General features: G+C 45.7%; 1 protein-coding gene across 2 annotated transcripts in view; it reads left to right on the top strand.

Moving 5' to 3' along the window:
* CLSTN3 (calsyntenin 3) overlaps window positions 1-18,346 on the top strand; it is a 159,713-nt gene extending 141,367 nt beyond the window's left edge. For both annotated transcript variants that reach the window (XM_082267374.1, XM_082267375.1), the window contains exons 17-19: window positions 1,742-1,877; window positions 7,743-7,936; window positions 17,406-18,346. In XM_082267374.1, the coding sequence (XP_082123500.1) occupies window positions 1,742-1,877; window positions 7,743-7,936; window positions 17,406-17,486 (411 nt within the window). In that variant the 3' untranslated portion in view covers window positions 17,487-18,346. The remainder of the gene's footprint in view (window positions 1-1,741; window positions 1,878-7,742; window positions 7,937-17,405) is intronic.
* The last annotated feature ends 5,870 nt before the right edge of the window (window positions 18,347-24,216 follow it).

Genomic DNA, 24,216 nt, shown 5'->3' with positions numbered 1-24,216 from the left:
AAAATTTGGATTTCGATAACCAGTGATCTTCTGTATCAAAGGCTTTGAAGACCCGTATTGACCCGTAACCAATCCGATTGGAACTATCATTCTCCAAATGTAATTTTCCAGGCCAGGTAAACTCTGTTTATTGATCGGAGACACCACAAACAGCCTTATGCAGGGAAAAAAGCATTCACATCGGAAATGCGGTCCTAGCAGACTGTTAATGCTTTGTGAGTGCTGATAAGTAGATGGATGGCAAGGATTCCCATTTATTACATAGAAGATGTATTTACTACGAGAACTAGGGATTAGTAAATTCAACCACCCCAGTAACTAAAACCTCTTCCTGCCAACGTGGCACTATATTGCCAAAAGTATTGGGGCGCCTGCCTTTACATGCGCATGATCCCAGTCTTAGTCCGTAGGGTTCAATATTGAGTTGGCTCACCCTTTGCAGCTATAACAGCTTCAACTCTTCTGGGAAGGCTGTTCGCAAGGTTTAGGAGTGTGTCTATGGAAATATTTCACCATTCTTCCAGAAGCGCATTTATGAGGTCAGACACTGATGTTGAACGAGAAGGTCTGGCTCGCAATGTCTAATTCATCCCAAAGGTGTTCTATTGGGTTAAGGTCTGGACTTTGTGCAGGCCAGTCAGGTTCCTCTACCAGAAACTCGCTCATCCATGTCTTTATGGACCTTGCTTTGTGCACTGGTCCAAATCATCTGGTGGGGAGGGGATTATGGTTTGGGGTTTGGCTTGGCCCCTTAGTTCTAGTGAAAGGAAACCCTGAAGGCGTCAGCATATCAAGACATTTGGGACAATTTCACACTCCCAACATTTTGGGAACAGTTTGGGGATGGCCCCTTCCTGTTCTAACATGACTGAGCACCAGTGCACAAAGAGAGGTCCATAAAGACATGGATGAGCGAGTTTGAGAGAAGGACACTATCCAAACATCTCACTATGTCGGAGAAGGACACCGACCAAACACCTCACTATGTCGGAGAAGGACACTGTCCAAACACCTCACTATGTCGGAGAAGGACTCTGTCCAAACACCTCACTATGTCAGAGAAGGACACTGTCCAAACACCTCACTATGTCTAAGAAGGACACTGTCCAAACACTCCACTACGTTGGGGAAGGATACTGTCCAAATACCTCACTATGTTGGAGAAGGACACAGGGCAGTCACTTCACTATGCCAGAGAAGGACACCGTCCAAACACTTCACTATGTCGGAGAAGGACGCTTTCCAAACACTCACTATGTCGGAGAAGGACACCGTCCGAACACACACTATGTCAGAGAAGGACGCTGTCCACACATCTCACTATGTCGGAGAAGGACGCTGTCCACACATCTCACTATGTCAGAGAAGGACACTGTGCAAAATAGCTTCAGAACATACAAATTGATTCAGAACAACAAATACACAAAACAAATCTGAATATATGAAACAAATTCCGAAAATGAACCATTCTAACATAACACATGATGAAATGAAATGATTTACTTAACAAATGAATGCAAAACTAATCAATTTTTTTCATCGTGTACATCTCTATTTCCTACCACTTCATTATTCATGGACTCCAAAGAAAGTGAGAGACCAATAAAAATTTGAAAGATAACCTCCCTTCACTTCATCCAAGACTAAATAAAAAAGTGGGGTTCCCTAACGATCTATGATGACTGTTGCGGTGGAATGTTGTCCTCATGTGATGTCTTCTTCTCCATTGTCTGTATCTCAGGTTGATGTTCTCCATGGAGTCCATGCGGTCTCGCCCAGCCATATCCAATCAGCACAGCAGCAGTTTGTCCACAATGTACACCAGCCCCCCGCAGAGTTATCTGGTCACACGCTGGTCAGTCCCAATCGCAGCTCAGGTTTGTACACTCCGGATGAAGATTTTCTACATTACTCCAACTTCTAAAAAAGTCAGTCCATCCTACAGGTGTCTTTACATTCTACGTTGGGTCTGGTGAGCTCCATCGCTCATTGCCGCCCCCCCCCCCCCCCCCCAGTGTCTTCTGGGGACTCCAGCAAAGGCAAATTTTTTCCCTGCCATCAACTATACATACAAATGGCAACCACTCCAACCTATAACTGGTCTTTGCAGTAAGGAGCACATGGAGGGGCAACGCACATCAAAAACAAACAAAAATTCCCAGCTCACATACCAGCCAGATTGGCTGGTGAGATGGGAATTTTTGTTTTTTACTTCCTTGTCACGATTCCTGTCTTCACCCATTATAGAACTTTAGGTTTTTCCATCCATTGATAAATCTTCAGAGTGGTCTCTCTGCAGAGGTCTGAGACACGCCTTGCTGAGTCAAATCTAGAGCTCACCAATCAGCAAAGATCATGAGATTTGCTCATTGCATAGCTATAGGTCTGAATCAACAGGGGGTATGTCAGACATCTGCAGAGAGACCACTGCTTCCAGACAAAGAGAAAAAGTCCTTCTCTGCAGCATGCTGGCCGGAGTGGTGCCTGTACAGCTGCGCAAGATTGAAGGGAAGGCTGGAGTTCGGCTTAAACCAATAAAAGTGTTATATTGCAGTAAACCTTTCAGCCAAACTTTAAATTTAAGCCTACAAAGTAAAATAGTGGTGGAAAAAAAGCACCATTGGGTCCAACCAAATATTTTTTGCATATCGATTCTTCATGGTCCATGTAACCAGGAGGACATGACAAGGATGTGTCCTTTGTCCCCCAGAAAGTTGGTGGGTATGTTTTTCATGGAGCTCCCCAGATTCTATAAAATCTTGAGTTTTGTGTAAACTGACCCTTTTATTTTGTTACGTAATTGTTTTTTTTCTGATACTATGTTTCCTTTTTAACCACTTCGAGCCCAGGGCCGTCATATGACGTCGGGGACTTGAAGTGGAGATATCTCAATGATGGGTGCAGCTGCAGATATTCTTTTCTGCCGGAGATTCCCTTCACTGTAATAACAATCATAGTGGCTATTCAGCCGATTGATTGTTTTTATAGGCGGCGGGAAGGGACGCGCCCAGCCCAGCCCACCCCCCGCCATCCTCCGGTGTTTCTCGTCCCGGCTCGCCCGTTTTTTAGAGGAACTCTGGTTGGGAAACCCCACACTAGAGACCCATGAGGGCAACCATATGTTGATGAACAACCTAACTCTTATTAGGTGTCAAGGTGACTCTCAATCATACATGGTCAGGTCCAGGGGCGGCCCGTCCATTGGGGGCGCAGGGGCGCCGCCCCCGCATCCATGCGTCCAGCCCCCTAATCTACATGCATTTTTTTTTTTAATGCACGTGATTAGAGCCAGAGGCTCTAATAGGCTTCAAAAAAGGGTGGGCTCAGGGGGCAGAGCACTGCGCCCTGAGCCCACCCAGTTGTGTGACAATAGGGAATGAATATTCGCTATTGTCACACTGATCCTCCTCCTGGCCAATCAGGAAGTGGGTCCTGAGACCCATTTCCTGATTGGCCGAAAGGAGAAGCCATGCCATTGGTCAAAGAGGAGGAGGAGGGAGGAGACACAGGAGACTGACCTGAGGAGAAGCCGCCGCCGCCTGCCTGCCTGCCCTCACATGTTAACGGTGAGTGAGCCGGTGACCAGGGGGGGGGGGTATGGTGTGCGGGCTGGTGTGGTCGGGGGGGGCGTGGTGTGGTCCGTCTGACCCCCCCCGACCCATGGAGCACTGCCACTGGTCAGGTCAATGTTAAGGGGAGATGTCACCAAAGCTACTCATTACTATTGCTGGGCATTTACATACAAGCAGGGCTTTTTTTTCCTTTAAAGAGCAGGTGCAGGAACCAGGGCTGGGACAAGGGTTGGCAGAAGGGGGGGTGCCCTGGGTGCAATGGGTTATTGCATGGATGGGGGCGCCCTGACCCTAACTCTTAGGTAAGGGGGGGTGCAGTTTGACATATTTGCCCTGGGCGCTTGATGACCTTGTCCTGGCACTGGCAGGAACTCCCCCTTCTGAGTCACCCCTTGTTTCCGCCCCCTACCTACCTCTGAGTCCCATCCCTTGGTTCCAACTCCAACCCATCTCCCAGTACCGCCCCTTTTAGAGAATACAGAACCAAGTATCATTTTGTGCTAATAAGTAATTTGTATGGAATGTGTTAATGATAACAAGAAAGAAAGAAAAACAGTAGGCATAAATAGACCCCCCTCCAGCTGCAATAGATCCCTCACACAACAATAGACTTCCTCCCCCCCCCCCACAGCAACAATGGACCCCCCGCAAAAACATAACAACCCAGCAACAACAGATCTACCAGCGGACAGCAACAGTAGACATCTCCCTCAACAGTAGATCCCTCCCAGCAACATAAGACCTCCCCCCACCAGTAACAATAGACTTTCCAATAATAGTAGACCCCCACACAAAAATAGAACCCCACCAGCGACAAGAGATCCCCCAGCAGCCAGCATCAATAGACCCTCCAGCATCAATCCTTGCGGTTACATAAATTCAGAGCTAGAGGTGCCTGAAAAGCTCCGGATACAAGGAAATACTACAAACTGTAAAATCCCTTAGGGATCTATTTATAGACAGTATTTATGAAATATTCACTGTGCAAATAAATCCCTGTAATGTGCCTAATGCAGTGATCTCCAAACTGCCATCCGGGAACTAGATGCGGTCCTTTACGTATGCATTTGCATCTGTGTGTGAGCACAAAGGAATGGGGCGCTTTCCTTTTTTTTTTCTTATTTACTTTATTTTTCTTAATTTTTTTTACTCTTTTCCATAATTTTTTTTTTTTTTGTAAGCTTTTATTCCTAATACAAGGAATGTAAACATCCATTGTTACATATATAGTTACATAGTAGGTGAGGTTGAATGAAGACAATAGTCCATCCAGTTCCCCCTGTGTAGGTGTGTGTGGCCGTAATCATCTCACATACCCCTGAATGTTCTGATCCTTGAGATGTACGTCTAAGAGTCTTTTGAAAGCCACCATACTTCCCGCAGAAACCACCTCTTGTGGTAGAGAATTCCACAATCTTGTAGCCCTAACAGTAAAGAACCCCCAACGTTGCCTGAGGTTAAAACGCTTCTCCTCTAATCGCATTGTATGCCCCCGAGTCCTCATGCAATCCCTTCGACTGAACAGCTTTTTTTCTAAGCTGAGATCACCATTGAGATATTTAAAAATTGCTATCATGTCCCCCCCTCAGGCGTCTCTTCTCCAGGGAGAATAAATCAAGCGATTGCAGATGCTCTTCATAATCAAGGTCCTCCAATCCCCTAATTAGTTTAGTTGCCCTTCTCTGGACTCTCTCCAGCTCCAACACATCCCTCCTGAGGACTGGCGACCAGAACTGGACAGAATACTCCAGATGCGGTCGGACCAGAGTTTTATAAAGTGGAAGGATTATAGTCTTATCTCTGGAATACATCCCTTTCTTTATGCATGCTAATATTCTGCTGGCTTTGGCAGCTGCCGCTTGACGTTGCATGCTGTTGCCTAATCTATCATCAACAAAGACTCCCAGATCTTTCTCCATTTTTGATTCTCCCAAGGGTTCCCCTCCTAACGTGTATTGTGCTTTTATGTTTCTAGTCCCCAAGTGCAAAACCTTACACTTCTCTACGTTTAACCTCATTTGCCAAGTCGTTGCCCACTCTGTTATTTTGTCCAGGTCATCCTAATATAAATAAGGATGACAGGTCCTCTTTATGTAGAGATCTGGGGTCAAAAACACCCCAAATCTCTCCTTTACCTTTTAAAGCAAAAGAGAGAATAAAAAATTTGACCTTTTGCTTTAAAAAAAAAAAAAAAAATGTTTACTTCCATCCTGGACCGGAAGGGACGTCATGATGTCGCTCCTGTCCTCCAAGGCCATAGAGGAGATCAAAGATGATCTGGTCTCTATTCACCTCCATGACCAGCCGGCCGCACCGTCAGATCCTTTCAAGGGCGCGTCGGTAAAACGGTAGGATTGAGAAACACTGGCAAGCGGCGGGGGGGGGGGGGGGGCGTCTCCTTTCGTCGCTTTTGAAAGTGTTCCAGCAACTCATGAGCCGCTCTCATGCTGAAAAAAAAAATCCACTTCAAACCCACAGCATATATATACTGTATGTAGAAGTAAAGAGCAGAGCTGTGGGAGGGGCCAAACAGGCTAATTTACCCGTGGGACCACTTTTATTTTATAGAGAATCGGCCATAGTAAAAAAAATGATACCGGGTTTATGGCAGATAGCTGTTACCATAACCCTGGTATTAAATGTCAAAGTAATGGCATATTTTTACTATGGGCTATTTGTCAAATAGCTAGAGGGCACTTATGACTAGTGATGGGCTGAACACCCCCCCCCCCTGTTTAGTTTGCACCAGAACATCTCGCACAGGGAAAAAGTTCTAGCGAACATGCAAACTCTATTAAAGTCTATGGGACACGAACATTTAAAAGCTTATATGCAAGTTATTACCATAAAAATTGTATGGGGGTTCGGGTACTGCCCTGGGGGACATGTATCAATGCAAAAAATCATTTTTAAATTGATTGTTTTTACAGGATCAGTGATTTTATTAATGCTTAAAGTGAAACAATAAAAATAAAACATTTCTTTAAACATCGTTCCTGGGGGTTCCCCTTAATGTGCCTGTAAAGTGGAGCATCGGTACGATGTATGTAGCCTGCTGCAGCAATACTGACATTTCTAAAGGAAAAAATGTCATTTAAACTTGCTTGCGGCTGTAATGTATTGTCGAATCCTGGCAATACAGATTTAAAAATGAAAAAAATGGCATGAGGTCCCCCCCCCCCCCCCCCCAGTCCATACCAGGCCCTTTGGGTCTGGTATAGATTTTAAGGGGAACCACACTAAAATTAAAAAAATAAATGGCTTGGGGTTCCTTCCCAAAATCAATACCAGACCCTTATCCGAGCATGCAGCCTGGCAGGTCAGGATGGGGGGGAGAACATACCAGGCCGCTTGAACTCAACATGGGAAGGGTGCTTTGCGGTGCCCCGGAAGCACCTTTTCCCAATGTTGATGGGGAAAAGGGCCTCTTCCTGACAACCCTGGGCTGTGGTTGTGGGGGGCTTATCAGAACCTGGAAGCCCCCTTTAACAAGGGGGCCCCCAGATTCCGCCCCCCCCATGTGAATGGGTATCAGGTACATCATACCCCTACCCATTCACCAAAAAAAATTTAAAAAAGGAAAAACCACAAAAGACAATTTTTGTCAAATCCTTCAATAAAAAAAAAAAAATAGTGTCCCGCCGATTTAAATCCATCGTCAATCACTACGCCAGCCGACCCGAAAAATAGAAAAAAAAATCAAAAACACTCCCGCCTCTTCTGAGGTGTCCTGCTGTATGCCGTTCTTCAGCTTTGACAGCTGTGTTATAGGCAAGGGGCGGGGCTACCCAGTTATGTTACCAGTGGCCCCGCCCCCTTCTGACCATCGTTCTGTCTCCACGGGAGCGATCATGGGTGCGTGGTGGCAATCGCGGCCGCCGGACCCGCTGATTAGCTTCCCCTGTGGCGAATGGGCGCATCCCCGCTAGCGGTTTCACAGAGCGACGTACAGGTAGTATGTAGTTTCGCAGGACAGAGCCGACCTGCCGCAGTAAAACTACGGTGGCTGGTCGGCAAGCATTTAAAAAATCCGGTACAAGTGCTTTTTGCAACTGTTTCAACATTTTTTTTTTAGTTTTGGTTATTACGGTAAACATTCGATATTTGTTGTTGATAACATTATCTTTCTTGTGATGATCAGTTTCCATAATCATTGCCACCTCTCTGCAGTTTTTCCTGGTGTTGCCATGGTGATTATCGTCGTCTGTATCGGCTTCTTGGCGCTGATCGTTACTCTGGGGCTGTCAAGGATACACAACGTGCGGCAGAGAGGAGGATTTGATGGGGAGGAGCTTGAGACATCCAGTCAGCGGGATCCATTCTGGGAGGACTCAGCGATGACCATAACTGTGAACCCCATGGAGGTAAGACCATGCATAGTCTACATTGTAACCAAATGTCTCCTACTACATTGTAACCAAGTGTCTCCTACATTGTAACCAAGTGTCTCCTACTACATTGTAACCAAGTGTGTCCTACATTGTAAGCAAGTGTCTCCTACATTGTAACCGAGTGTGTTCTACATTGTAACCATAACTCAGGAAATACTGATCGTCCTACACACTCCACAACTGGGGATGAGCTTCGAGTTCGAGTCTGAGCACACGAACATATGGGGCGCTCGTCGGGAAGTTCACATAATGCACTGCTCTGGTGCATTGAATAAATTACTGATTGTCTTATGATTGGCAAAAGCATGCACATTACCTGTATGCGTTGGTCAATTACAGCACAATGAGTGATCCCACCCCCCCCCCCCCATGTGAATGGATATCGGTTACATTGTACCCCTACCCATTCACCAAAAAAGTGTACAAAAAAAATAAACACAAAAGCCAGTTTTTGACAAGTCCTTTATTAAAAAATAAAAACATAGTGTCCCCCGATGTAAATCCATTGTCAATCACGTCGCCCACCACCCCCGAAAAATAGAAAAAAAAAAAAGAAGCTCTTGCCTCTTCAGATGTCTCCGGCGTAATGAGCTGTTTAAGTTTGACAGCTCTTTTATAGGAATCTGACATCATGAGCGCCCCATAATGCACAGCTCAGGTGCAGTGAATAAAAGGGGGCTTCCAGATTCCCATAAGTCCCCCACCTGCAGACCCCCACAACCACAGCCCAGGGTTGTCGGGAAAAGACCCTTGTCCCCATCAACATGGGGACAAGATGCTTTAGGGGGCACCCCAAAGCACCCTTCCCATGTTGAGGGCAAGTGGCCTGGTATAGTTCAGGAGGGGGGATGCTCGCTCCTCCCCACCCCCCTTATCCTGTTCAGCCAGGCTGCTTGCTCGGATAAGGGTCTGGTATGTTTCTTGGGGGGGACCCTAAACCTTTTTCTTTTTCAATTTTGGCATGGGGTTCCCCTTAAAATCTATACCAGACACAAAGGGCCTGGTATGGACTGGAGGGGGGACCCCATGCCGTTTTTTTCATGTTTTTTTTATCTGTATTGGCAGGAGCCAACAATACATTACAGCCACGAGCAAGTTTAAATTACATTTTTACCTTTAGAAATGTCAGTATTGCTGCAGCAGGCTCCATACATCATACAGATGCACCACTTTACAGGTACATTAAGAAGACCCCACAGGCACGATATTTAAAGGAATTTTTCATTTTTATTGTTTCACTTTAAGCATTATTAAAATCACTGCTCCTGTAAAAACTTTTGTTTTTAAAAGTAGTTTTGCATTGGTACATGTTCCCCAGGGCAGTACCCGGACCCCCATACACTTTTTTTGGGCAATAACTTGCATTTATGCCTTTAATATGAGGACTTTTGATTTTTTATGTTCGAGTCCCATAGACTTCAATGGAGTTCACATGTTCTAACAAACTTTTCCTTTGTTCGCGGTGTTCTGGTGTGAACCGAACCCAGGGGTGTTCAGCTCATCACTAGCCACAACCCAACCAAAGCCTTCCTTTTACAGGGATGAAATCCTTGGTCAGATTCCTATACACAGTATATATATATATATATATATATATATATACACTACATGGCCAAAAGAAAGTCTGTGGGCACCCCTCCAAATTTTTTAGTTCAGGTGATTTCAATGAGGGGCATTGTTAATACTACAGGATACAAATACATTTTAGACCAGAGGTCTCCAAACTGCAGCCTTTTCCATGCCTTTATCCGGCCCTTGGCGCGCTATGTCTCCCACTGACACCAATGATGCGTCACTATTTCTCCCACTGACACCAATGATGGGTCACTATTTCTCCCACTGACACCAATGATGGGTCACTATTTCTCCCACTGACACCAATGATGCGTCACTATTTCTCCCACTGACACCAATGATGGGTCACTATTTCTCCCAAAGACACCAATGATGGGTCACTATTTCTCCCAAAGACACCAATGATGGGGCACTAATCCCCCACTGACACCAATGATGGGACACTATTCCTCCCAAAGACACCAATGATGGGGCACTATTCCTCCCACTGACACCAATGATGGGACACTATTCCTCCCACTGACACCAATGATGAGGCACTATTCCTCCCACTGACACCTATGATGAGGCACTATTCCTCCCACTGACACCTATGATGAGGCACTATTCCTCCCATTGACACCAATGATGGGGCACTATTCCTCCCACTGACACCAATGATGGGGCACTATTCCTCCCATTGACACCAATGATGGGGCCCTATTCCTCCCACTGACACCAATGATGGGGCACTATTCCCCCAACTGACACCATTGATGAGGCACTATTCCTCCCACTGACACCAATGATGGGGCACTATTCCTCCCACTGACATCAATGATGGGGCAGTATTCCTCCCACTGACACCAATGATGGGGCACTATTCCTCCCACTGACACCAATGATGGGGCACTATTCCTCCCACTGACACCAATGATGGGGCACTATTCCTCCCACTGATACCAATGATGGGGCACTATTCCCCCAACTGACACCATTGATTCAGTGCCGCTGATAGGGCAGGACCACCAGTCCTCTTATAGGGGGCCTGAGCACACGGGGGGGGGAACCACACAGGGAGGGGGATTAGTGATGAATGACATATACAGAAATCTTCCTCCAGTAGCTGAAAGCTGGTCTCTCCCCCTCTCCCTGCTGCCAGCTTTTATATGTTGAGAATGAGACAGTTGTCCCTCACTAATTCCCTCCCAGCACTGGCTCTAATGTTAGCTCTGCTCCTGAGTTTGTTATCTCTAACTTTGTTTCTCTCCTTGCAGTTCTTCCTATACTCCTTGTCCCAGCCTGTATATTTTGTTCTTCTCTCTCCTTCATTGTCTTCCTGACCCCGTCACAGCTTATCAGTTGCATTCCCATGGGGTGAAGAATTTACTGTTACACCGGTTCCATAGCTGCCTGTTATCTTGTCCCAGTGCAGTATAGTGCGCTTTATGTAGCTGGGCTTCCCCCTCCTCTCCCCCAGACTGCTTCCTGATCTATGCAACTTTGCTTCTTCTCCCCCTACAGTGTCACTTCCCTCTGCATCCATGTATTAACTCCTCAGGTTAACCCATTTACTAACTGATCTGGCAGTGGTAAACTCCATTTTTTATCTTGTACAGTATCCCACAAAAGTAAGTACACCCCTCACATTTTTGTGGACAGCCTCGTCTGGATTCGGGACTAGTCTCACAGGAGTGTATCACAGTCATGTACCCACCCACAGCAGCCCTGTGCCAGCCAGCCACCCACACCCACAGGCCCTGTACCAGCCAGCCAGCCACAGGCCCTGTACCAGCAAGCCACCCACGGGCACTGTACCAGCAAGCCAGCCAGCCACCCACAGGCCCTGTACCAGCCACCCACAGGCCTTGTACCAGCCAGCCACCCACAGCCCCTGTGCCACCCACCCACCCACCACAGGGTGCCAGACAGCCACCCATCACAGTGTGCCAGACAGCCAGCCACCCACAGGCCCTGTACCAGCCAGCCACCCACAGGCCCTGTGCCAGCCACCCACCCACCCACCACAGGGTGCCAGACAGCCAGCCACCCACCACCACAGGGTGCCAGACAGCCAGCCACCCACCACCACAGGGTGCCAGACAGCCAACCACCCACCACAGGGTGGCAGCAAGCCACCCACAACCACAGGGTGTCAGACAGCCAGCCACCCACCACAGGGTGCCAGCTAGCCAGCCACCACATGGTGCTAGACAGACAGCCACCCACCACAGCATGCCAGACAGCCAGCCACCTACCACAGGGTGCCAGACAGCCAGCCACCCACCACAGGGTGCCAGACAGCCATCCACCCACCACAGGGTGCCAGACAGCCAGCAACCCACCACAGTGTGCCAGACAGCCAGCCACCCACCACAGGATGCCAGCCAGCCATCCACCCACCACAGAGTGCCAGACAGCCAGCCACCCACCACAGGGTGCCAGACAGCCAGCCACCCACTTACCCACTGCAGGGTGCCAGCCAGCCATCCAACACAGGGTGCCAGCAAGCCAGCCACCCACCACAGGATGCCAGAGAGCCAGCCACCAATCACAGGGTGCCAGCTAGCCAGCCACCCTCCACAGGGTGCCAGCCAGCCACCCACCACAGGGTGCCAGCAAGCCAGCCATTAAACATTAAACAGAAATTAACATGTTCAGTACCAGATTTGTGTCAAAAATTGTCTTTATTTTTCAAAACTTTAAATGTACAAAATATCGGCCCATATCGGCCAATACCAATACGTTGCGACCAAAATATCGGTATCGGTATCGGCCCAGTAAAAAACATATCGGTCTACCCCTAGTGTACAGCTTGTATAACAGTGTAAATTTGCTGTCCTCTCAAAATACCTCAACACACAGCCATTAATGTCTAAACTGCTGGCAACAAAAGTGAGTACACCTCTATATGAAAATGTCCAAATTGGGCCCAAAGCAGTGGCGGCCCGTCCATAAGGGGCGCAGGGCTGCCGCCCCCCCCCCCCCCCCTCCATGCATCCGGCCCCTAATCTACATGCAGGGCACCGGATGCATGGATTGCAAAGGGGGATTTTTTTTTTTTTTTTTTTTTTAAGCACCTAATTAGAGCCAGAGGCACACAGTTGTGTGACAATAGCAAATTAATATTCGCTATTACCACACTGATTCTCCTCCCGGCCAATCAGGAAGTGGGTCCTGAGACCTGTTTCCCGATTGGCCGAAAGGAGAAGGCATCCTATTGGCCAAGAAGGAGGGAGGAGACGGCCGCCAAGAGGGAACATGGAGACTGAGGGGGAAGCCGCCGCCGCCTGTCAGTCCTGCGGAGCAAGGTAAGTAAACTGGCACTGGGGAATATGGTGGTGCGAGCTGAAGTGATTGGGGCGGTCTGTCTGCCATCTGCCGCCCCCCCCCCCCCCCCCGACTGATGGAGCACCAGCTGCCATTGGCCCAAAGTGTCAATATTTTGTATAGCCACAATTATTTTCCAGCACTGCCTTAACCCTCTTGGGCATGGAGTTCACCAGAGCTTCACAGGTTACCACTGGAGTCCTCTTCCCCTCCTCCATGATGACATCACAGAGCTGGTGGATGTTAGAGACCTTGCACTCCTCCACCTTCCAATTGAGGATGCCCCACAGATGCTCATTAGGGTTTAGGTCTGGAGACATGCTTGGCCAGTCCCAGTGGCGGCTGGTGAAGTTTTAAGATGGTGGGGTGCAAGACCCCACCCTTCCATTTTGACCCCTCCCATTTCTCAGAAGCCCCACCCCTTATAGACTCCACCCATTTTGTCCCCTGTATTTTGCTTGCGTGAACAAATTCTCCCAATATATCACATATTAAGGGGTCCATCAGTACTAGTATATCCCATAATAGGGAGCAGGGGCCCTAAGATGGGATATACTGTGATAGACACCCTATTATGGGATACACTGACTGAGAGTGGCACAAACCCCACAGTACAGACCCCCTAGCACAAATCCCTCAAGCACGAACCCCCTAGCACAAACCCCACAGTACAGCCCCCCTAACAAAAACCCCACAGTACAGGCCCCCTAGCACAAACCCCACAGTACAGGCCCCCTAGCACTAATCCCACAGTACAGGCCCCCTAGCACAAACCCCACAGTACAGGCCCCCTAGCACTAATCCCATAGTACAGGCCCCCCTAGCACAAACCCCACAGTACAGACCCCCTAGCACTAATCCCACAGTACAGACCCCCTAGCACAAACCCCACAGTACAGGCCCCCTAGCACAAACCCCACAGTACAGGCCCCCTAGCACAAACCCCACAGTACAGGCCCCCTAGCACAAACCCCACAGTACAGACCCCCTAGCACTAATCCCACAGTACAGACCCCCTAGCACTAATCCCACAGTACAGGCCCCCTAGCACAAACCCCACAGTACAGACCCCCTAGCACTAATCCCACAGTACAGGCCCCCTAGCACAAACCCCACAGTACAGGCCCCCATAGCACAAACCCCACAGTACAGGCCCCTTAGCACAAACCCCACAGTACAGGCCCCCTAGCACAAACCCCACAGTACAGGCCCCCTAGCACAAACCCCACAGTACAGACCCCCTAGCACTAATCCCACAGTACAGGCCCCCTAGCACAAACCCCACAGTACAGACCCCCTTTCAATGCAGTGGCCAGCGTACATGCCCCCTTTCAATGCAGTGACCAGCGTACATGCCCCCTTTCAATGCAGTGACCAGCGTACATGCCCCCTTCAATGTAGTGACCAGTATACATGCCCCCTTTCAATGTAGTGACCAGTATACATGCCCCCTTTCAATGTAGTGACCAGTATACATGCCCCCTTGCAATGTAGTGACCCATATACATGTCCCTTTTCAATGTAGTGACCAGTATACATGCCCCTTTCAATGTTGTGACCAGCATACATGCCCCCAATGCAGTGACCAGCGTACATGCCCCCAATGCAGTGACCAGCGTACATGTCCCCAATGCAGTGACCAGCATACATGCCCCCAATGCAGTGACCAGCATACATGACCCTAATGCAGTGACCAGCGTACATGTCCCCAATGCAGTGACCAGCGTACATGCCCCCAATGCAGTGACCAGCGTACATGCCCCCAATGCAGTGACCAGCGTACATGTCCCCATTGCAGTGACCAGCGTACATGTCCCCAATGCAGTGACCAATGTACATGTCCCCAATGCAGAGATAAGCGTGCGTGCCTCCAATGCAGTGACCAGTATACATGTCCCCAATGCAGAGATCAGCGTGCGTGCCTCCAATGCAGACAGTGACCAGTGTACATGTCCCCAATGCAGAGATCAGCGTGCGTGCCTCCAATGCAGACAGTGACCAGTGTACATGTCCCCAATGCAGAGATCAGCGTGCGTGCCTCTAATGCAGTGACCAGTGTACATGTCCCCAATGCAGAGATCAGTGTGCGTGCCTCCAATGCAGACAGTGACCAGTGTACATGTCCCCAATGCAGAGATCAGCGTGCGTGCCTCCAATGCAGACAGTGACCAGTGTACATGTCCCCAATGCAGAGATCAGCGTGCGTGCCTCCAATGCAGACAGTGACCAGTGTACATGTCCCCAATGCAGAGATCAGCGTGCGTGCCTCCAATGCAGACAGTGACCAGTGTACATGTCCCCAATGCAGTGACCAGTGTACATGTCCCCAATGCAGTGACCAGTGTACATGTCCCCAATGCAGAGATCAGCGTGCGTGCCTCCAATGCAGTGACCAGTATACATGTCCCCAATGCAGAGATCAGTGTGCGTGCCTCCAATGCAGTGACCAGTGTACATGTCCCCAATGCAGAGATCAGCGTGCGTGCCTCCAATGCAGACAGTGACCAGTGTACATGTCCCCAATGCAGAGATCAGCATGCGTGCCTCCAATGCAGCCAGTGACCAGTGTACATGTCCCCAATGCAGAGATCAGCGTGCGTGCCTTCAATGCAGACAGTGACCAGTGTACATGTCCCCAATGCAGAGATCAGCGTGCGTGCGTGCCCCCTTCAAAGCAGACTGTCAGAACACTGTCATTTACCTCACTACTAGTCACGGACGGCGTGCTGCTCTGAGTCGGCCCGGGGCGGTGGCTGGAGTCGGGACTACACTGTCTGCGGATTGCAGAAGCGGACTGTCCGACTGAACTCGACTGGTGGTGCATTGGTGAGTCACTCACACTGTGGAGACGAACTGGACAGTGGAGTCGACTCTCTTCTTCTGACTTCCGATTGGAATCCTCACAGCGCGGCGGCGGCTCTCCTGTGTCCTGTCTCTTCTCTTCCCTGGCGCCGGCGGGCGAGAACAGAAGGTGAATGTGAGGCCGGGGCGGTGCACCGCCCCCACGCGTCACGTCACCAGGTCCATGTCCTCCTATGAATCACAGCCTGGACATCAGCAAAGTAGGGGTGTCGGGGCGCATTGCTCTGCGCCCCGATGACCCCCAGAAGGCCGCCAATCAGCACCTCTGCCCGAAGCAGGTGGGGTCAAAAACCCCACCCCCCCATACCCAACACTAGGTTCGGCGCCCCTAGTGGGCAGAAATTGGACAATTTTCTTTTCTTTTTTAAATCTTTTTTTTTCTTCTTTTTTTGGGGGGGGGGCGGCAACCCTGCTCCCCCTATCGGCCGGCCGCCACTGGCCAGTCCATCACCTTTACCCTCAGCTTCTTTAGCAAGGCAGTGGTCATCTTGGAGGTGTGTTTGGGGTCGTTATCATGTTAGAATACTGCCCTGCGGCCCAGTCTCCGAATGGAGGGGATCATGCTCTGCTTCAGTATGTCACAGTACATGTTGGCATTCATGGTTCCCTCAATGAACTGTAGCTCCCCAGTGCTGTCAGCGCTCATGCAGCCCCAGACCATGACACTCCCACCACCATGCTTGACTGCAGCAAGACACACTTGTCTTTGTACTCCTCACGTGGTTGCCGCCACACACGCTTGACACCATCTAAACCAAAATAAGACCAAGATAAATACGTTTATCTTGGTCTTATCAGTAATCCATGTCCTTAGTCTGCTTGTCTTCAGCAAACTGTTTGGGGGCTTTCTTGTGCATCATCTTTAGAAGAGGCTTCCTTCTGGGATGACAGCCATGCAGACCAATTTGATGCAGTGTGCGGCGTATGACAGGCAGACCCCCCACCCCTTCAACCTCTGCAGCAATGCTGGCAGCACTCATACGTCTATTTCCCAAAGACAACCTCTGGATATGACGCTGAGCACATGCACTCAACTTCTTTGGTGGACCATGGTGAGGCCTGTTCTAAGTGGAACCTGTCCTGGTAAACCGCTGTATGGTCTTGGCCACGGTGCTACAGCTCAGTTTCGCGGTCTTGGCAATCTTCTTATAGCCTAGGCCATCTTTATGTAGAGCAACAATACTTTTTTTCAATTTCTAAGAGTTCTTTGCCATGAGGGGCCATGTTGAACTTCCAGTGACCAGTATGAGAGAGTGAGAGCGATAACACCAAATTTAACACACCTGCTCCCCATTCACACCTGAGACCTTGTAACACTAACGAGTCACATGACACCGGGGAGGGGAAATGGCTAATTCGGCCCAATTTGGACATACTTTTGTTGCCAGTGGTTTAGACATTAATGGCTGTGTGTTGAGTTATTTTGAGGGGACAGTAAATTTACACTGTTATACAAGCTGTACACTCACTACTTTACATTGTAGCAAAGTGTCATTTCTTCAGTGTTGTCACATGAAAAGAATAAAATATTTACAAGAATGTGAGGGGTGTACTTATTTTTGTGACATACTGTAGGTGTGATATTTAGGTGACCACAAACCTATGGCGTAGGTGTATTAGGTGTTCACAAATGTTTGTCCATCTATTGTATGTAGGTCTTCTTCACATACCTGTTTTTTTTGTCTTTCTCCTCCAGTCCTTGCAGTCTCGTAATTTGGGCTCCAAACAGAAAGCAGCCGTCCCAGAGAAGCGGGAGCTGGAAGACGAGTCACGCTGAAGGCCGACTCTTACAAGCCGTGCATATGTGTGCTTCTCGCTTATGTGTCATTCCCACCATCACCTGGTGTGTCTGCCACATCCTGACACAACTGTGCGGTGTTTGCGCCACTTAACCTACGCACTCTTCTAGGGGCGTGTACGATGTTTTGACACTCTTGAGCGAAGAGTGCCACGTATAGACACTCAAGACTGGGGCTATCCTGTTTTATTCCTCGATTTGAAGCGCGTGCTTTCTTCGGAAGAGTGTCTCCATCTTGGACACATTGGCTGGATTGTGCGTCACGCGCTCATCATCTCTCTTGTTCTGGACGCCCCTGCCCCCCACCCCCCCATCTCCCTCACACCTCATGTCATCATTTCTCAGGGGAAAATTTGCCGCCTCCTCTCCTTCATGCTGTGTTTGTAACGGTCTCATGTGATGTTTCGACATTAGGTTCTTGAGGGGCTGCGGATTCACTCCCTACTTAGATTATCACTCAATACTTTAACGCCAAAGGGGGTCAGCTTCACACCAACATCTGGGACTAGTGCCTTATTTATCAATGTCTGAAGTAAGAACTGTCTGGATTAGTTTTAGCAACCGGTCAGGCTCTCCTTTTTATTTTTTCGGGAATACGAAAGAAAATTGGGTTTTCATGGACAATTTTTGGTTGGTGTGGGCAACAAATAGTTCTTTGTGCTCTAGCCGGATGGGACGTTGTTCAAAGTATCTGAGATAAGAACTGTCTTTCTTGTCCATATCAACCAATGGAGCCTCTGTTTTGTTCTCTCTTAAAGGCCACTTACTCAAAACAAGGTTCGGCTTTATTGTTGGCAAGTTCCACCAAACCTTTGCTTGGAGATTGCAATGTTGGTTGACTTCCCCTTCCAATGATGCATTACAACGTGAACAAAGAACTAAGGTGTTAAAGGGGATAGAGGCAATACTGCAAATAAATCTCACCATTAGAGTCTCCAAGAAATATAATGAACTCTGAATTGACCCATTGATGCCTACCCAAGAAGTGGTCTATAGAGCTGGCCTTTAAATTGAGAATTTGGCCACCTTGGGAAAAGCAGACCGTCCTTCCTTCAGACACGATAAATAAGACCATAGGTCCTCCTTGTGTACCAGAAGAACCTTCCCAACTCCCAGAAGTCCTTTGTTTATAGAGAGGCCGATGACCCCTGGACACCATGGCCTAATATTAGCCTTCTTAACCCCCTTACCATCCATCCATTCCATCACCCTTTCCTCTCTATGACGGGACTGCATTAGTAAAAGCTATTGCACGGGAAAGTGACCATATGGCTCACATCAACCAATCATTTTCCAGCACGACTTCAACAATGACACGTGATTGGTTCCTGTGGGCAATGGCCTTAATTCCTTAGCCTCAGCCTTTACCAATTAGCTCCGGTCATCTTCTTCCATGCCCCCCCCCCCCCCTCACCGTGAGTCATCCTTCAGTCCCTGCAAAGGGAGTTTTCAGAAAAGAGGGGGTCACGACGATGAATGAAATAACACTGATTTCTGGTATAAATATATATAAAACTATATATAAAAAATATATAGAGAAGATCTTGTCTCTGTGTGGTTTGTTATGATTAGGAGGTAATGTAAACCCTTACAATGAACTTCTCTTATGTGATCTCTTCTCTGGTCTGTTAAATATACCATTAAAACCGTTTTGTTATAGGTGTTAGATACGTTCAAAAAAATACACCCGTTGATCCTGCCAGAAATCTTGTGAGACATCACACTATCTGCCTGTCGTGCATTGATATCAGTCCAGTTGTTCCTCATTCTCTCTGTGGATTACTAAATACCACCCCCCCCCCCCCCCCAATGTTACGGAGGATCAGGGTAGGAGTTCAGTCATTTTTCATCAGAAGGGCTCAGCAATGGTAGCCTGAGTATTGTCCATGCAGGGCAAGGCAGAAGGTTCTTTGCAATAGTGAATAAAGTGAGATGGGGCAGCTCTAAATAATAAAGTAATAAACAAAATCAATAATGCACATATAAAATAATATATAAAAAAAGTATTTCCAATTAAACTATAAAGTCCACCATGTAACTTGAATGATGTGATGTCAATCCAAAAAACATGAATAAAACAAAAACACACACATTCTTTTTTATAATCATACAAATACATATATATTTCTGTGTGTATATATATATACAGTATATATACACACACACAAATATATATATAAACTGAACAAAATTATAAACGAAACACTTTTGTTTTGATAATATTCAGCCACCAGGATTGTAGAGTAGCACCCGCTACTACTCGAGGTAGGGAGGAGCATGTGACTCCCTCCTCTTCCTCCCATGTGACAATGCTGGTACTTAGTGATTGGCCCGGTATTGTCCCATAGGGCGAGGAGAGGGGTCACATGGCCATTGACCAACTATTGCCATGTGGACCCTAGCTACTCTATATTGAGCCACCAGGAGTGTGGAGAAGTACCCACTACTACCCATGGTAGGGGGAAGCATGTGACTCACTCCTCTTCCTCCCATGTGACAATGCTGGTATTTAGTGATTGGCCCGGTATTGTCCCATAGGATGAGGAGAGAATCACATGGATATTGACCAACTATGGCCATGTGGACCTTAGCTACTCTATATTCAGCCACCAGGAGTGTGGAGAAGCACCCGCTACTAGTCCACATAGGGAGGAGCATGTGACTCACTCCTCTTCCTTCCATGTGACAATGCTGGTACTTACTGTAGTAATTGGTTCGGTATTGTCCCATAGGGCGAGGAGAGAGTCACATGGCCATTGGCCAACTATCGCCATGTGGACCTTTACACTCCTGGTGGCTGAAGAAAGAGTAGCTAAGGTCCACATGACCATAGTTGGTCAATGGCCATGTGATTCTCTCCCAGCCCTATTCAGCCACCAGGAGTGTGGAGAAACACCCGCCACTAGTCCACGTAGGGGGAAGCATGTGTCTCACTCCTCTTCCTCCCATGTGACAATGCTGGTATTTAGTGATTGGCCCGGTATTGTCCCATAGGACAAGGAGAGAGTCACATGGCTATTGACCAACTATTGCCATGTGGACCTTAGCTAATCTTTATTCATCCACCAGAAGTATGGAGAAGTACCCTCTACTACTTGAGGTAAGGAGGAGTAGGTGACTCCCTCCTCTTCCTCTCATGTGACAGTACTGGTACTTAGTGATTGGTCCGGTATTGTCCCATAGGGCGAGGAGAGGGGCACATGGCCATTGACCAACTATAGCCATGTGGACCCTAGCTAATCTTTATTCAGCCACCAGGAGTGTGGAGAAACACCCGCTACTAGTCCAGGTAGGGGGAAGCATGTGACTCATTCCCCTTCCTCTCATGTGACAATGCTGGTACTTAGTCATTGGCCCGGTACTGTCCCATAGGACGAGGAGAGAGTCACATGGCTATTGACCAACTATTGCCATGTGGACCTTAGTTACTCTTTATTCAGCCACCAGGAGTGTAGAGAAGTACCCACTACTACTCGAGGTAGGGAGGAGTATGTGATTTACTCCTCTTCCTTCCATGTGACAATGCTGGTACTTACTGTAGTGATTGGCCCGGTATTGTCCCATAGGGCAAGGAGAGAGTCACCTGGCCATTGACCAACTATCACCATGTGGACCTTTACACTCCTGGTGGCTGAATAAAGAGTAGCTAAGGTCCACATAACGATAGTTGGTCAATAGCCATGTGATTCTCTCCTCGTCCTATGGGACAATACTGGACCAATCACTGAGTACCAGCATTGTCACATGGGAGGAAAAGGAATGAGTCACATACTTCTCCCTACCTTGAGTAGTCGTGCGTACTTCTCTACACTCCTGGTGGCTGAATAAAGAGTAGCTGATAAGTATCCACTACTACTCGAGGTAGGGAGGAGTAGGTGACTCCCTCTTCTTCCTCTCATGTGACAATACTGGTAAGTAGTGATTGGTCCAGTATTGTCCCATAGGGCGGGGAGAGAATCACATGGCCATTGACCAACTATGGCCATGTGGACCTTAGCTACTCTTTATTCAGCCACCAGGAATATGGAGAAGCTTCATGCGCATTCCCCACACCGCATTCAAAACGCACTGCAATCTGCAGCAGGTGTAAGTGTTAGCAACATCCCAAATGCAGGTCCCAAATGTTGTGCGTTTACCTGCACCGGATCACAAAGCACAGCAGTACCATGTGACCGGTTGCTGTGTGTTTTTTAAAGTAGTGTATGCATTCGTTTTTAGTGCCAATTTGATTGGATGGGCTGAAATCGTACTGCGCCCGGATTGCATGTTAATCGCACAGAGCGTTCCTGAGCGATTCATGGTGAGAACCGGCCCACAGGGGTTACATGTTCTGTGGGTGGAAGCAATCATTAAAGCCCAACTCCAGCCACAACTGTTTTCAACAAAGTAGAGTAGCAATAAAAAGAAACCCTTTCAGGGTTTTACCTCAGTCCCACGCCTTCCCAAAATAAGAAAAAAAACTTTTTAGATGGAGGTGGGCTTTAAAATCAGTGAGTAAGGCATACTACAGCATATGGGGCATTAGAAGGTATAACAACTACTACTACTACTACTACTACTAATAATAATATGTTACTATTACTTCTACTACTACTACTATTAATAATATGTTACTATTACTGCAACTACTACTGATAATAATAGAATGTTACTATTACTACTACTAACAATAATAATAATAATAATAAAAATAATAATATAAATCATAATAATAATAGTGTGTTACTATTACTACTACAACTACTAATAATAATATGTTACTAGTAATAATAATAATAAAAATCATAATAATAATGTGTTACTACTAATAATAATATGTTGTTACTACTACTACTACTACTACTAATAATAATAATAATAATAATAATATGTTACTACTACTACTAATAATAATATGTTGTTACTAGTAATAATAATAATAAAAATCATAATAATAATGTGTTACTACTAATAATAATATGTTGTTACTACTACTACTACTACTACTACTAATAATAAATAATAATAATAATATGTTACTATTACTACAACTACTACTAATAATAATGTGTTACCACTACTACTACTATTATTAATAGTATGTTACTATTACTACATCGACTACTGATAATAATAGAATGTTACTATTACTACTACTAACAATAATAATAATAAAAAAAATAATAATATAAATCATAATAATAATAATGTGTTATCACTACTACTACTACTACTACTACTACTACTAATAATAATAATAATAATAATAATGTGTTACTATTACTACTACAACTACTAATAATAATATTATGTTACTATTACTACAACTACTACTACTAATAATAATAATAATAATAATATGTTACTAGTAATAATAATAATAATAATCATAATAATAATAATAAAAATATGTTACTAGTAATAATAATAATAATAATAATCATAATAATAATAATAAAAATATGTTAATATTACTACTACTAATAATAATGATAATAACAATAATAATAATATGTTACTATTACTACTACTACTACTAATAATAATAATAATAATATGTTACTACTACTAATAATAATAACAATAATATGTTACTATTACTACAACTACTATTACTAATAATAATACAAATATGTTAATATTACTACTACTACTACTAATAATAATAATATTAATAATATTAATAATAATATGTTACTATTACTACAACTACTAATAATAATAATAATATGTTACTACTACTAATAATAATAATAATAATAACAATAAAAATAATATGTTACTATTACTACAAATACTATTACTAATATTAATAAAAATATGTTAATACTACTACTACTAATAATAATACTGATAATAATGAAAATCATAATAATAATGTGTTACTACTACTACTACTAGTGCTAATAATAATAATAATATGTTACTACTACTAATAATAATAACAATAATATGTTACTATTACTACAACTACTATTACTAATAATAATAAAAATATGTTAATATTACTACTACTACTACTAATAATAATAATAATAATATTAATAATAATATGTTACTATTACTACAACTACTACTAATAATAATAATAATAATATGTTACTACTACTACTAATAATAATAATAACAATAATAATAATATGTTACTATTACTACAAATACTATTACTAATATTAATACTGATAATAATAAAAATCATAATAATAATGTGTTACTACTACTACTACTAACAACAATATTAATTATTATTATAATTTGTATTAAAATTATTTTTATGTGTTACCTCTACTATTATTACTACTAGGAATAATAATAATAATAATAACAATAATAATAATAATGATAATAATAATAATATTAGAGTATCAGGGGCAGAACAAGCTGTGTTGTTGCAGGTGCACTAATATGACTACTATCAGCTTAAAGTGTAAGTTCACCTTCAGGAAGATTTTTGGAAAATCCCCCTATGTAATTCTACATCTAATGACTAGAACATACCTTGCCTATTCCAGCTGGAAATGGTGAAGATCCTCCCATTCCAAATGCAGCTGTTTTGGGTTCTTTCCAGAAAGAGAGATGGCTCCTCCCATAACGCTTAATCCCGCCATTTGAATTTCTCTATATTTTGCCCCCTAGTGGCTGTCCTGGGCTGTTTAAACAAAGTATGTCCTCTCTTGGGGGTGGATTTACTAAAGGCAAAAACACTGTGCACAAATGCCCTTTTGTTTGT

The sequence above is a fragment of the Pelophylax lessonae genome (genome assembly GCF_965119305.1).
Source record: "Pelophylax lessonae genome assembly, chromosome: 9".
NCBI lineage: Eukaryota > Metazoa > Chordata > Amphibia > Anura > Ranidae > Pelophylax > Pelophylax lessonae.
Note: the sequence above shows the minus strand (reverse complement) of the source record. Positions and strands in the feature narration are given on the sequence as shown.